Genomic DNA, 12,042 nt, shown 5'->3' with positions numbered 1-12,042 from the left:
GAAATGAATAAAGCTAATGAGCAAAAGAACGAAGCAAAGGAGCAAAAGAGAAAAGCTGAGCGAGGGAAAAAGAAAATCACATGAAGGTTGAACATATTAAACACCACTGGAGGTAGTCTGGTTTGTCACTGTATGATTTATATGTTATATTAAACTCCTATACTGTGGATAGATTGCCACATTGTTCTTACCAACCAACCTGGAATACACTGGGCTGCTAAATTGCTTGTTATGTCCAACCAACAGTCCAAACCCCAAAGATATAACACACATCTATATAGATATATATCACCTTCATACAGGAATTACTGAGGGATACTTTTGGAACCAGTGGGTCCCTAAGCTTGTGAGGCAGCTGAACTCACAAGATCACACGAGAATCCATCTCGCCGGGCTTCAATCGATGCGTTCATGCACAAACTACAGTGGTACTGGACCAATCTGTGTCATTTGAGGAAGCTGGTGGGAGCTACGAGGGTGGGCGCTAGCGAGGAGGCAATAGACAATACAGGGCTTACCTACGTCGTATACGCTGTGGTTTCGGGAATATTTACAGTAACGAATCAAGTAGAATTGACTTGATTTTTATAGAAAATTAATCTTCTAGAGAGTTTAAGTGTTCATTACACATACGATTAACATCACTGTGCATGTATTCATCAACTAGAGCAAGAAGAAATCTGATCATTAATAAGCTGTATGTGTGTAGATGTTCAGATCACTCAATTAGATCAATTCTAATTGGTGGACATTTATTTTCTCCCATAAAAAGCAGAAAGGAATATGATCGTGTTAGCTGGTACTGTTTCTCAGAATTTGCATTAGTGTGACTGAAGGTTTTTTAAGGCTGTGTGACTGTGGTATCCTTCCCTCTGGGCCTCTGTCAATGTTTACCATACAGAAGCTTTCACTCTGGACCCTGCGTTCTGCATCGCTGGTTGATTAACGAGCAGGAAAGACAGAAAACACTCTTTAATTCACTCTTGCTCACTCTGCTTTTACGGCAGCTTTATTTGCAGCAACTTCTCAGTTTTAAATATTAATAAAAACTATGTTTATTGTTATATTTTGGTATCTAGTCATGCACACAGTTTCGATTTGATTTTAAATTTTAATAACCATCTCTGAGTATGTACGTAAGGGGAAAATGAACTCCCTGTTACTCTGGATAATACAGTGTCAACATTATTTTTCCGGAGGAACTACTTTATGCAGAAGAAATAGTCCCTAAGGAAAACGGAGATCACAAAACCTGCTTGTATTTCATTTCCCTGAAATCTGAGCGAGCAGACACGAAGCAGAGTATGCCAGTGAAGAATCGTCTCTAAATCCATGTGACAGCAATTTGGGATGTAAGCAGATGCCACCTGATAGGAGCCGATGGCGTGAGCGTTGGATACCCAGACAGGCTGATGTCAGCACGGAGCCTCGATAAAGATTCTGGATTTAATACACAGTCAGGAACAGACAGGCTTTTGTTTCTGGAAGGGGAAATGCCTGCTGCTGTTGGAGCTGTGAATGGCAGCACTAATCCTGCTTCTCACACTGCAGCAGGACACATGATCACACACACACACACAAGCTGAGGTACATGCACGTATTTTAGAGACTCATTCCTCACTATTAAAGGCTATTTCATGCACTCTGTTGTTGCATTATATGTTAGGGGAGGCACTGGCATGGTGCAGGAGTGAAACAGGGAGGTGTTACTATCTCGCTTACCTTGGGACGCGTAACAGCAAGCGGGCCAGAACACAGGCCCTCCAGCTGTGGGATGACTTTCTGGGTTTTCGATCTGCTAAGTATGAGCAGGGACTATAAAGGTGAAATGATACCATCCCTCAAAAGGAACTAGAAAGTATACACACTTTATCCGGTTGTTAATGATTCACCTGGTTTTAGTAAAAACTGACTGGCAGTACAATGCTTCTGTGTCATAAAAGTTACAATTTAAATGCGTGTGACACTGTTTGGGAACATCTGCAGAACCAGCAAGAGTGTAATAAAGCTTTGGTCCTGATACCAATATGATTTTCAGTCTCTTAGTTGAAGGAATGAAAATGTCAGAGGTCTGTATACAAGAACAATAAATAACAGTCTAAAAAGTCCAAAGTTAAACATGTTCTCAGGTAAAAAGTTTGGAAACTCACGGTTTTTCTTTTTTCTTGTGTGATTTTGATCAGAAAATATTGCTAAAAGATTAAGAACTAAGAATCTGACCGAGTATTTGATTATCTTTTGATAGTGAGCCCTAATCAAGAACAAAACTAGAAGATGACTGTGTGAAAGAACTGTACAACTATAAATCAATATTTGTCTTATAACCTACGGTATACGTCAAGATTACCACTGTAGATTTGTTGCCGTTTTCATATACTGTAAGATGGTTTGTAGTAGGACTGTCATGTTTTATTCGAAATTAGAACATTTATTTGAGCGTGGTTAATTTTCAAAGTGTAATGACATGACTGAATTCAAAATTGACTGTTTAAAGATAAACGCAACAGACTATTTGAAATAGCTTGCCTTGTTATCCAGCAGAGGGCGCTCCAATATTGGCTTGACCTATAAGTAAACTAAGCTAACTATCTGTAAACTAAGCTAGTTATGTTATGTTGTATGCTACGAACAAAGCATCTGAGAAGCAACGTGCTTCTTGTAAAAAACAGCTGTTGAACTCTACAGCAACAACATATCTGTGGACTTGCTCGCTAACGTTAGCTGGAGGCGTACAACCTCGTCAGACAGCTGCTATTCGGTACCCTTAGCTTTAGTGCTCGTAAAAATGTCATCAACCGAAAAGATTTACGTGTAAGGATATGCGGAATTGGTGGGGTAAGAGTGAATGTCTTATACTTTAATCTTTAAGCTATGGGTTCCTATATGGTGACATACAGTTGTAATATGTGTTCAAATAAATTCAAACCAATTGTGTGTCATAACATCTTAACAGAAACCCTGAGATATTAGACACCATAAAGCTTGTGATATTGCTTAATTATGCTTCTGCAAGCGCATGATCGGTACCCTAATCATTCAGGCCACACATCCTCAGAAATGAACACCAGTAAAAGTATGCAGGCAAGCATGTGAACAACGCATCATAGCAGCTTGTCCTTACACAGTAAAAAGCAAATATATCAGAGCTTATAGGCGATCTGTAGTTAAAACGATAAACAGTTAAACCTCACCCATCAAGCACAACCACAGTCCCCTCAGAGGCATTACAAACCCGGCCAGCACTAATGGTACAGACACTTAAGCCCACTGTACTAATGAGTCTTGTCTTGAACAGAGCTGTTTTATTGTTTTCCCCTTTGTGTTCCTCAGTCATTAGCATTTCAGCCTGGAGCCATTTATTTGTCCCTCACCCCCTTCCTCCCTCCATATTCCCCCCTCACACCCTGTAACAGAAACAGAGATCTACAAATAGAAAGCACTAACCCACTTCAGTGACCTAGAAGCTAAAGCATGCTCGCTAGCTGTTTGATCTTTGGCCCTAAATGCATTTTGTCTTTACCGTCTCTCACAGCAGAGGTCAAGTGATGGAGTAATGCTCTCTGTTTGGTCTTTAAACACCACGCACCCTCCATATTCCCAAGTCCATCAGAGCAGCCTGATGGAGTCCTGATGGAGTCCGGACCTCTGACCTCAAAGCTAAATGCAATCTGACCTCAAAGCTAATCAGAGGATGCGTGACCCGAAAGGGTTTCAAGGACACGCAAAGGACAGACGAATCCTCAATGTTGAAGTCTGTGTGGTTTTGGTGTCCCAACCATCCGTCTGTCCAGCACACAAAATCTCACCTAGAGTGCTAACTAATGATACATTTCATGAAGCACTTATAACTGATTTGTTAATAGATACTGAAATAGTTAATGGAAATAGTCATTACTTTCAGGCCTTTATTAGATCAAGTCAACTACTAAAACTGATTTATTTTCTGTTCAAATCGATTAATTGTGTTATTGTTCTTACAATAATCTCAACAACCACAGGCTAGATTTAGATTGCTAGAACCTCCCCTGACCTTTCTATTAGTGCCATCATCAAGCTTAAATGTCCGTTTCACCAACAATTTGATGCATGATAGTTTGTCTTCAGTACTAATGACCTAATTGCAATGAAAGCTGTTCCAGACATTTATGGACTCCAGAGGGTGATTTAGTTGAAGGCCTGACCTTTGGGTCATTTTCACTTTAAAACCAGAAATATAACAATCTTAAAGGCCATGGAATTTCCTGAAGACATTCCTGCTCCCCAGAGGATAAAGCCTTTTGATTTTAATGCCCCCATAACGCTTCCTCCAGCTCCACCACTGGGACAAATTTTTCCATTTTAGCTTGACTACTGCTCAGCTTTTAAGAATCGCTAAAGTACAAGTGTGCAGTTCATTCACTTCAACACTGCAGCCTCTTGGGGCCGAGGTTTCAGACCGTCGGTCATGTTTTTAATCCGTCCAGCCGACTGTGTTGGTTGCCAACTGCGGGCATCCAGCCACAAAAAGGGCTTTACAGAAACAAAACGTGCCAGAGGACAGCCCTCCAAACAAACACACCAAGGCCCAGACAGAACTGCTGTGTGAAGACAAACAAATATGCAGTTGTCAATCAATGCCTCAGTTTGTCTGCTTGGCAACGTTTTCACATAAAGGGATCATCTGTCTCCAAAAAATACACATCAACACCGCAAGACTCCCACTCCTATTACAACGTCAGACAGTTATGGAGTATGTTTCCTGTAGTTGTAGTTTATGAATGAAGCTTCAGATGTTTGAACATTTCTCACATAAACTATTAAAAAAAAGCCTTGCATTTTACATGAGAATGTGTTCATTAAACGACATCCTTCAAGAAACCACTGCATAACAACAGACGGTGCTTATCAGTTGAGATTCTTTCATCTACTGTATGACATCTCGACTATGCTAGTCTATTAGTATTCGTCCAAGCTCTAGAGTGTCACTTATAAACACTTCCGTTAACGGTGAAGATCTAAAATAGCTTTTTAAAGCATGAAAACATCACTCATCACATGAAACAAAGTACTGTTGCATTAAAGTCTACAATGAAAAAATAAGAGTAAGATGAAATATGGTCAAGAAAGAGTTTGGTTTGGTTTGGTTGAAGGTTTAAGAAAAAGTATTTGCGGTGTACCTCAAGGGTCAAGTCTGGGTACTATCTCTTTTTATAATAAGTGTTGGTAATACAGCTTTTAATTTCTACACTGACGATATGCAATTATATCTTCCTGTCAATCATTGCGATGCTCATTTTTTAAATTTAATGATAGATGAATAAAGATGAAGAGACTTTGTTATATTTTGTGTAAATGTAGTATCGAATCACATCGTGAAACCTGTATCTGTAAGTTAAAGTCTTAGATAGAACAGGTGCAGTGAAGTCCTGGAATATCAGCAAATCCAGGTCATCTCTCTCTGCCTGGTGTCCTCATTCGAGGCCTACTTCGTCTCCACACAAAGCTATTTAAACACTGTAAATACTTGATGTAGAACACAGTGTTTCAGCATCTCTCTGCAAGGATCCTTGTATCCTGATTTCTCCTCCTTCTGAGGGTGAGGGAGGGGCTCATGGGAAAGGGGTTATTTGAGGCTGAATGCTAAAACTGACTCAAACATGCATTACTCTCCCCCCACCCTCTCTCCGGGGTGGATGAGGGGGTTGGGGGGTGTTTGCTGACTCAACATTTCTGGAGGCTCTCCAGGCCTGAAACCCAGCAAGCACAAAACTGGGATGACAATATGGCATATGCAAGAATAAAATACTAATTATCATTCAATGTACTCGCATTCTCAATCAAATACTGATTTAAATAACTATTCCAAAGCTTAGTTTATTTACTTCAAATCACTTATGAAATGGTATAGATTTTAATGTGGTCTTTAAACCTTCCTTGAAGCCCCTCTAGCCTCTGGACACAACACTTGCTATAATTCTGATTATTATTTGACTAATCAATATTTTAGTGATACCTGAGTGTGCAAAATTATTTAAAATGCCCCTGACAACTTTCCAAAGCCCAAGGCGCCATCTTAAGACGTTTATTTTTTCTTACTAACAGTCCAAAAGTCAAAGATATCCAGTTTACAATTACATGAAACTGAGAGATGGAGCAAATCTTCATATTTAAGAAGCTGGGACCATTTTTTGCTTAATAACTGAATAAAATTACAGTTCTGCAATGGTGTAATTTAACAAAACAAAAACACTTTGTTACAGCACTTACGTATTTTTTGTGTATCTGTATTTTACTTTTGTTTTTACATTTCAGTCAATTTTCACTTTTACTCTACTACATTTCCAAATGTATACTTTGACTCTGATATATTTCCAGTAAGCATCTTTGTTATCAGCAAGTCAGATCATTGGTTTATTATGTTACTGGGTGATTATAAACAAGTAATATGAAAGCTGCAGTTAAGTTTTGATTTCCACTCAAACCCAGGCATGTGAGATGCTAGCAACAACACCAGTCTCTCTGAGCCACTAGTACAGTAGACTTCATTTAACATTAAGATGGACAGTCATTGTTTTCTTTATTTTTAGGTACTTCATCCACTGAAGCATTTTTTGTGTTAAAGATAAAACAAGGTATTAAGATGCTCTTTAAGTTGATTACGAGATAATGAGCTAAAAGATGTGAATACGTTGGTATGTTTCTTTTGATGTAAGTTTTATGTATGTATGCATTTTTCACATGGTCTGATATGAATATATATGACGGTGTGTTTTGATATGTGACGGCTTGTTGTTGATCACTAGGTTGTGGCGTCGTTTACTAATAACCAGAGAGAAACTGGATAGCTCTGGTGAGAAGCTGTGTGTGTGTGCTAAGAGTGCTGGTATGCTTTCTTTCCTAATATCAGCTGGAAACGTGATAGGGTGAGTGTTCCAGTGTGTGTTTGAACAAAGACTCTGTATCAAAAAATCTCAAGGTGTGTACAGAAATCTCAGAACAAGAAATGCTGAATGTGTTTTTCCTGCACACATTCTTTCCTTTAACCCTTTACTGAATCGACAGCTCTGAGTCAAATTCTCAAAAGCGTGACCTTTGACCCCGTGAACTACGGAGAAATCCTTAAGCTCCACTGTTGAGTAACAAACTGGTTCTTACCTGCAGTCCCCTGCGCCTCAAAATACTGGAGTCATCCATGATTCTGTGAGATCAGGTATCTTTTTGGTCTTCTTTTTTTTTTTTTACACAAAGCTACAAAGTTCAGGCACTTTCCAGGAAGTCTGTCCACACGGAGGAAGTTACATTATAGTCTCCTTGCTCCTCCTTTCATTGTCCATCAACTGCCAACAAATTGCCATGCCAACAGAGATTGAGTTGCCAAGTAAGTCTACCAATATTTAAGAGACTGTCCTTTTTTCAAAACTCTGTTCATTTTCCAGGTCTGTAAAAAGTTCTGCAAGCCTCCCTTTTCTTTAGACGCTCTAGTTGAGCAGATGAGGTTCACTTCAGAAGAGAATTGGTGTCAAAATGAGTGACAGTTCCTAATTAAAGTGGATAAAACACACTGAAACTCAAGACTTCACTGATATTCCATTTGGCAATCTCTGAATCATTCCAACAAATGTTCATAAAGACACGGTAGAGAAGATAATTCAAAGGGAAAAGTGGTGCCGTCTTCTGATTTTGGCTCCGTCACTCCTCTATTTTTCCTTCCTTTATGTCTTTTGTTTATTCCAGCTGGTTGTAGAGGAAGGTGCGGCCTGTATGCAAACGACTGAGGACCTTCCTCTCCTCTCTCTCAGTCAGAGCACGTGTCGTTTCTGAGCTCGGCCTCCGTCGGCCGCTCTTCCATTCATCCGTTCAGCACTGGACACACCCCTCCACCGCTCTCTAATACAGAGGTAGAGACTGTACACTCTCCTTCTTTCTGTTGTCTAACCCTCCGTTCTCTTGTCCCCTCCTTCTACGTATGCCTCCCACCCTTAAGGCACTAGTCCAGAGGAGACTCCGCGGCCTCCATTATTCATGGGCGACTCGCAATAGAAATTAATGATGACAATGGGGCCTTAGGGGGTTGGATGGAGGGAGGGAGAAGAGGACTGGAGGGAGGCAAAACATAAATGGGGAAGGCACCAGCTTGATACCCTCTGGCTTAATTAGAGCGGAGCTGTCCCGAAATCTCTGCAAAAAACAGACGCAGGGAGCCAGCGTCCAAGAGTTTCTTTCACTGTGGGTGTCAATCAGGACAGACGGGAGAGTCCATAGAGTTTAGAAAAATGGCCTGTATACTCGCTTAATCACTTTTTCTGTTTGGGACAAGAAAAAAAAAGAGAGAGAGAAAGGGAATCAAAAAAAACAATAACACACACTGCCCACGCTTAAAGCTGCTGGACTCGCCTGGCGACAGAGAGAGTAGACAGAAAACAAGAGCTTGTTTGTTTGCTAGCAGCGGTCCACTGAGTGAGGAGGCACCTCGCATCCATCTCCATGCCAACCGGCCGGGCCAGATTCCATCTGGTTAAAGCGCACACACACACACACACACACACACACTCACACTCACAACTGTCGACTCCACACGCAACCTGTCACACAAACTAGTCATCTCTTCATCTCCGCCATCCTCGCCTGCGTCCTCTCCTGCATCTCTCAATCTTTGGTGTTGTTCCAGAAGGCTGCAGGAAGGAGGAGATCCGGCACAGCTGAGAGTTAGAGCACACAAGAGGAGGAACGAGGGAGGGAGGACGAGTGGAGATCTTTTTCTCCCTCTGAGAGAAGCACAGATGTGGCCTCTGAGCAGATCCCTTCCTTCCTCTCCTCCTGTTCTTCAAATCTCTCTCCGTCTCGTCTGTTGTTGCTTTCTTTGCCCTCTCTTATGTGTCAGTATGCTCACATGCTCCGACTCCTCCCCCGTTCTTTCATCACACGCTCTCACTCTCTCTCTACCGCTCTCTCTCTCTGCGGAGGCGGCCAATCAGGCGCAAGCAGAAGACAGAGACTTTGCTCGCAATGAATGGAGGGAGGACGAGTGCTCCGCCTCCCCCCACTCCCTCACTCCTCTGCACTAGAGCGTCTGCCGCCACAGCCTCGCTCTAATCAAAACAAGACACACACACACACACACACACACACATACAGAGCACTCTGTGGTTCATGTTTTATTATTGTGTACGGATGAATTAATCATGTGTGCACTGATCAGAGGCTTTAGATGATTACTTATTCAACACGATGAATTCAAACGCAGGCAGGTCTCTTCTTATTCAACAGTCACTGGCTCCATCCTCTCAAATGGCCAAAAGTATGTGGACATTACAGCTATATGTGACAGAACATGTCATCCTAAAACAATGTTCATTCAGCCTCCACTCTTCTGGTTTCAGGTGTTCCACCACATGTTGAACCTGCTGCAGTGAGGTCCAGCACTGATGTTGGGTGATCTGGTCTCGCAGTCGGCTTTTAAGTTCACCCCAAATGGTACAGAGGCACTGCCGCCGATCCGTTAGATCCTTATTATTTTCTATGGAGAGCAGGGAATCGGCTGCACGGTGCATGGTGAATACGCCACGCCAAGCTGACCTTTCGTCATATCTGAATTTGCATAAAGTAACAACTTCAATGTTATGCTAATTATGTCCATCCAGCGCTTCGCTCACAAAGCTCGAATCAAACTGTAAAACTAGCCAGTGCTCATCAAATATGAATCCAGATTCTGTTACTGCGTTGACTATTTCTTGCATCAAATGTTATGATACACATTTTAATGTAATGCCATAATATGTAAAGGTTTATGGGCCGCACGCCATGTTGTAAGCGGCAGATCGAACACCAAGCACCTCGCTGGATTCTGTGTCACTGCACCAAAAGGCATTGGTAAAGTCAAGTTCTTCCACAGCAAACTGGAGCTGGCTTTGTGCCTGGGAGGCATTGTGATGTTGAAACAGGAAACAGACAAACACAAAGTTGGAAGAACACTAAAAATATCCCTGTATGCTGCTAAGCAGGCCAAAACTAAGAAAAACAGAGCCAGACCAACAGTACGCCGAAGTGCACAGGGGTGTCCATATACTTTTGGCCACATAAAATATGCCACACCTCAGTGGTTCTTTGAATGATTCACAAAGCATCGTAAAGTCAGTGTCTCTGCATGTTGGACAAAAGAAGCAATTGTTCCAACTGAAATTAGATGATAAATAAGGAAAGTAAGTTAGTTGCAGGACTTATTTGTTCTGTTTTGGAGTTGAACGTTATCTGCATAAAGACAGGAAGATAGATAATGTATAACAGCCTATGCTGAAAATCCAGGACACTATTTTTAACTGGTGAGCCTCCTCTGCAAGAAACAGACAGAGACGAGTAGAGAATGAGGACAGATAAACAGATACAAAGGGAAATGGAGGCAGAGGATTTCGAGGTAGAAAGGGAAAGAGAAGGCAGAGTGGCTGGTGTCCTCCTACGCTCCGCAGAGAGCGATGTGCTGATGACTCACAAAGAGATGAGAGATTGTTAATGAGGAGGGATGGGTGGGTAGAATAACTAAGAAGCAAACAGCACTACTCCTCTATCAGCTGCAGGGGAGAAGGAGCTGGTCTGTGTCTGTCTGCTGGTGCATGACTGCATATACTGCGACAGTATGTCTGCGGACGGGTCAGTCGGTTCGGATTCGGACCGCTCTGTCTTTGTGAGGAGAAACCAGACCCTGAGTAATGTTGGTGAAACAGCGCGAGGCCCCTCCCCTCTCTGTCGGGCCCCCGGCTCCTGGTCAGAGCCTCTGTGTTAATGAGAGCAAAGGCCAAAGGGGCCACACAGAGGAATGTTCACACAGCCACAATGAGACCGACTGACACCGGCTTACTGACTGACTGGTTTTTGACCGTCTGGTCCTACAAACACACAGAGGCCCCAATAAGTAGCTGGTTCATTGGCTCCGACATACCTGTCGCATATCGGTCATATCTGCATTTACTCAGTGTGTGAGGACATTTATTCAAGTACTGGGAATGAAACACACCCACTAAAAGACAGACAATTCTTAACCTCGCTAGGCAGCTGGGATCACATGAGAATCCATCAGGCTTCTAGCTACGCACTCGTGTCAGACCACACTGGCTTGGACGATTCAGCGGCATCTGAGGAACTAATGGCGTGAGTGCTAACCAAGACTTTTCTTGATGGCAAAAGATGCTCACAAACGTTATTTAATTCCCAGCAGCGGATTAAACTTGGAGTATTTGGGGCAGCAGGACGGGGTATGTGAGACCAAGTCAAAACACAATAAGATATTTCAGGCTTTGGATAAACTAGGGCTGCACCAGTCTCAGAATTGAACACGCTTAACTCCTATTAGCAGTTTGTGTGGTGGAATCACGCCTATATGGGTCACATGTTTTAGCCTACCTCAAGGTTTAAAGTCTTTTTTCATCACCTACGATGCGAAAACACAAGATTCCCAGAGTCAGAGAAAGTAAAGGTGTGCGTCCTGCTCATAGTTCAGTTATAAAATGCACACACGCCACACAAGCTTCTCTTAACGCAGCTAAAAAGCAAAAGTGCAAAGATTCGACAGACAAAATGCAACTTGACTTTCCTGACTGATGACTCGAATCATTGAGTTTTTGTGGGCTGCAACAGGATAGACACACAATACTTCTTAGTAGGATACATTTATTGTTAGTTTTGGAGAGGAGAAATATAGAAAACCACTAGTACTATTCTTTAAAAACGCTTTACAGAAACAACTTCTCATAAGGGGAAAATCTGCCATCCCTGAAAAATCTGAGCAATGAGACAATCACATCGTCGGTGTACGCTCTTTTCACCGCTTTAAAAACCCTCCCGAGCTCTCTTTAATGTAAGTATATTTTTAACTACACTAAAACTAAAACTAAAAACACTTTTACCAGCTGATGAATACAGGCCTTGAGCTTAACCGTTGCTATATACAGTACTTTGCATAAAGGAACCGCTGGATTATGTTACTTTTATCTTAAGCAACAGAAAGAGACACCGTGAAAGATAACACGCTCAGAAACCTGAGAAAGAAGGAAGAAAGAATGATGTGAACGA

The 12,042-nt window shown here is 41.9% G+C and overlaps 1 protein-coding gene across 14 annotated transcripts in view; it reads right to left on the bottom strand.

The window, feature by feature from the left end:
• mast2 (microtubule associated serine/threonine kinase 2) overlaps nucleotides 1-12,042 on the bottom strand; it is a 170,643-nt gene that overhangs the window by 85,764 nt on the left and 72,837 nt on the right. The window contains exon 1 of one of the 14 annotated variants that reach the window (XM_051375741.1): nucleotides 7,135-8,833. The exons of 12 other annotated variants lie outside the window; for them this stretch is intronic. In XM_051375741.1, the coding sequence (XP_051231701.1) occupies nucleotides 7,135-7,173 (39 nt within the window). In that variant the 5' untranslated portion in view covers nucleotides 7,174-8,833. Of the gene's footprint in view, nucleotides 1-7,134; nucleotides 8,834-12,042 lie in introns of those variants that run through there. One more of the 14 variants, XM_051375744.1, reaches the window with a different exon arrangement.

The sequence above is a fragment of the Dicentrarchus labrax genome, unplaced genomic scaffold, assembly GCF_905237075.1.
Source record: "Dicentrarchus labrax unplaced genomic scaffold, dlabrax2021, whole genome shotgun sequence".
NCBI lineage: Eukaryota > Metazoa > Chordata > Actinopteri > Moronidae > Dicentrarchus > Dicentrarchus labrax.
This window is presented reverse-complemented; position numbering and strand designations above follow the sequence as displayed.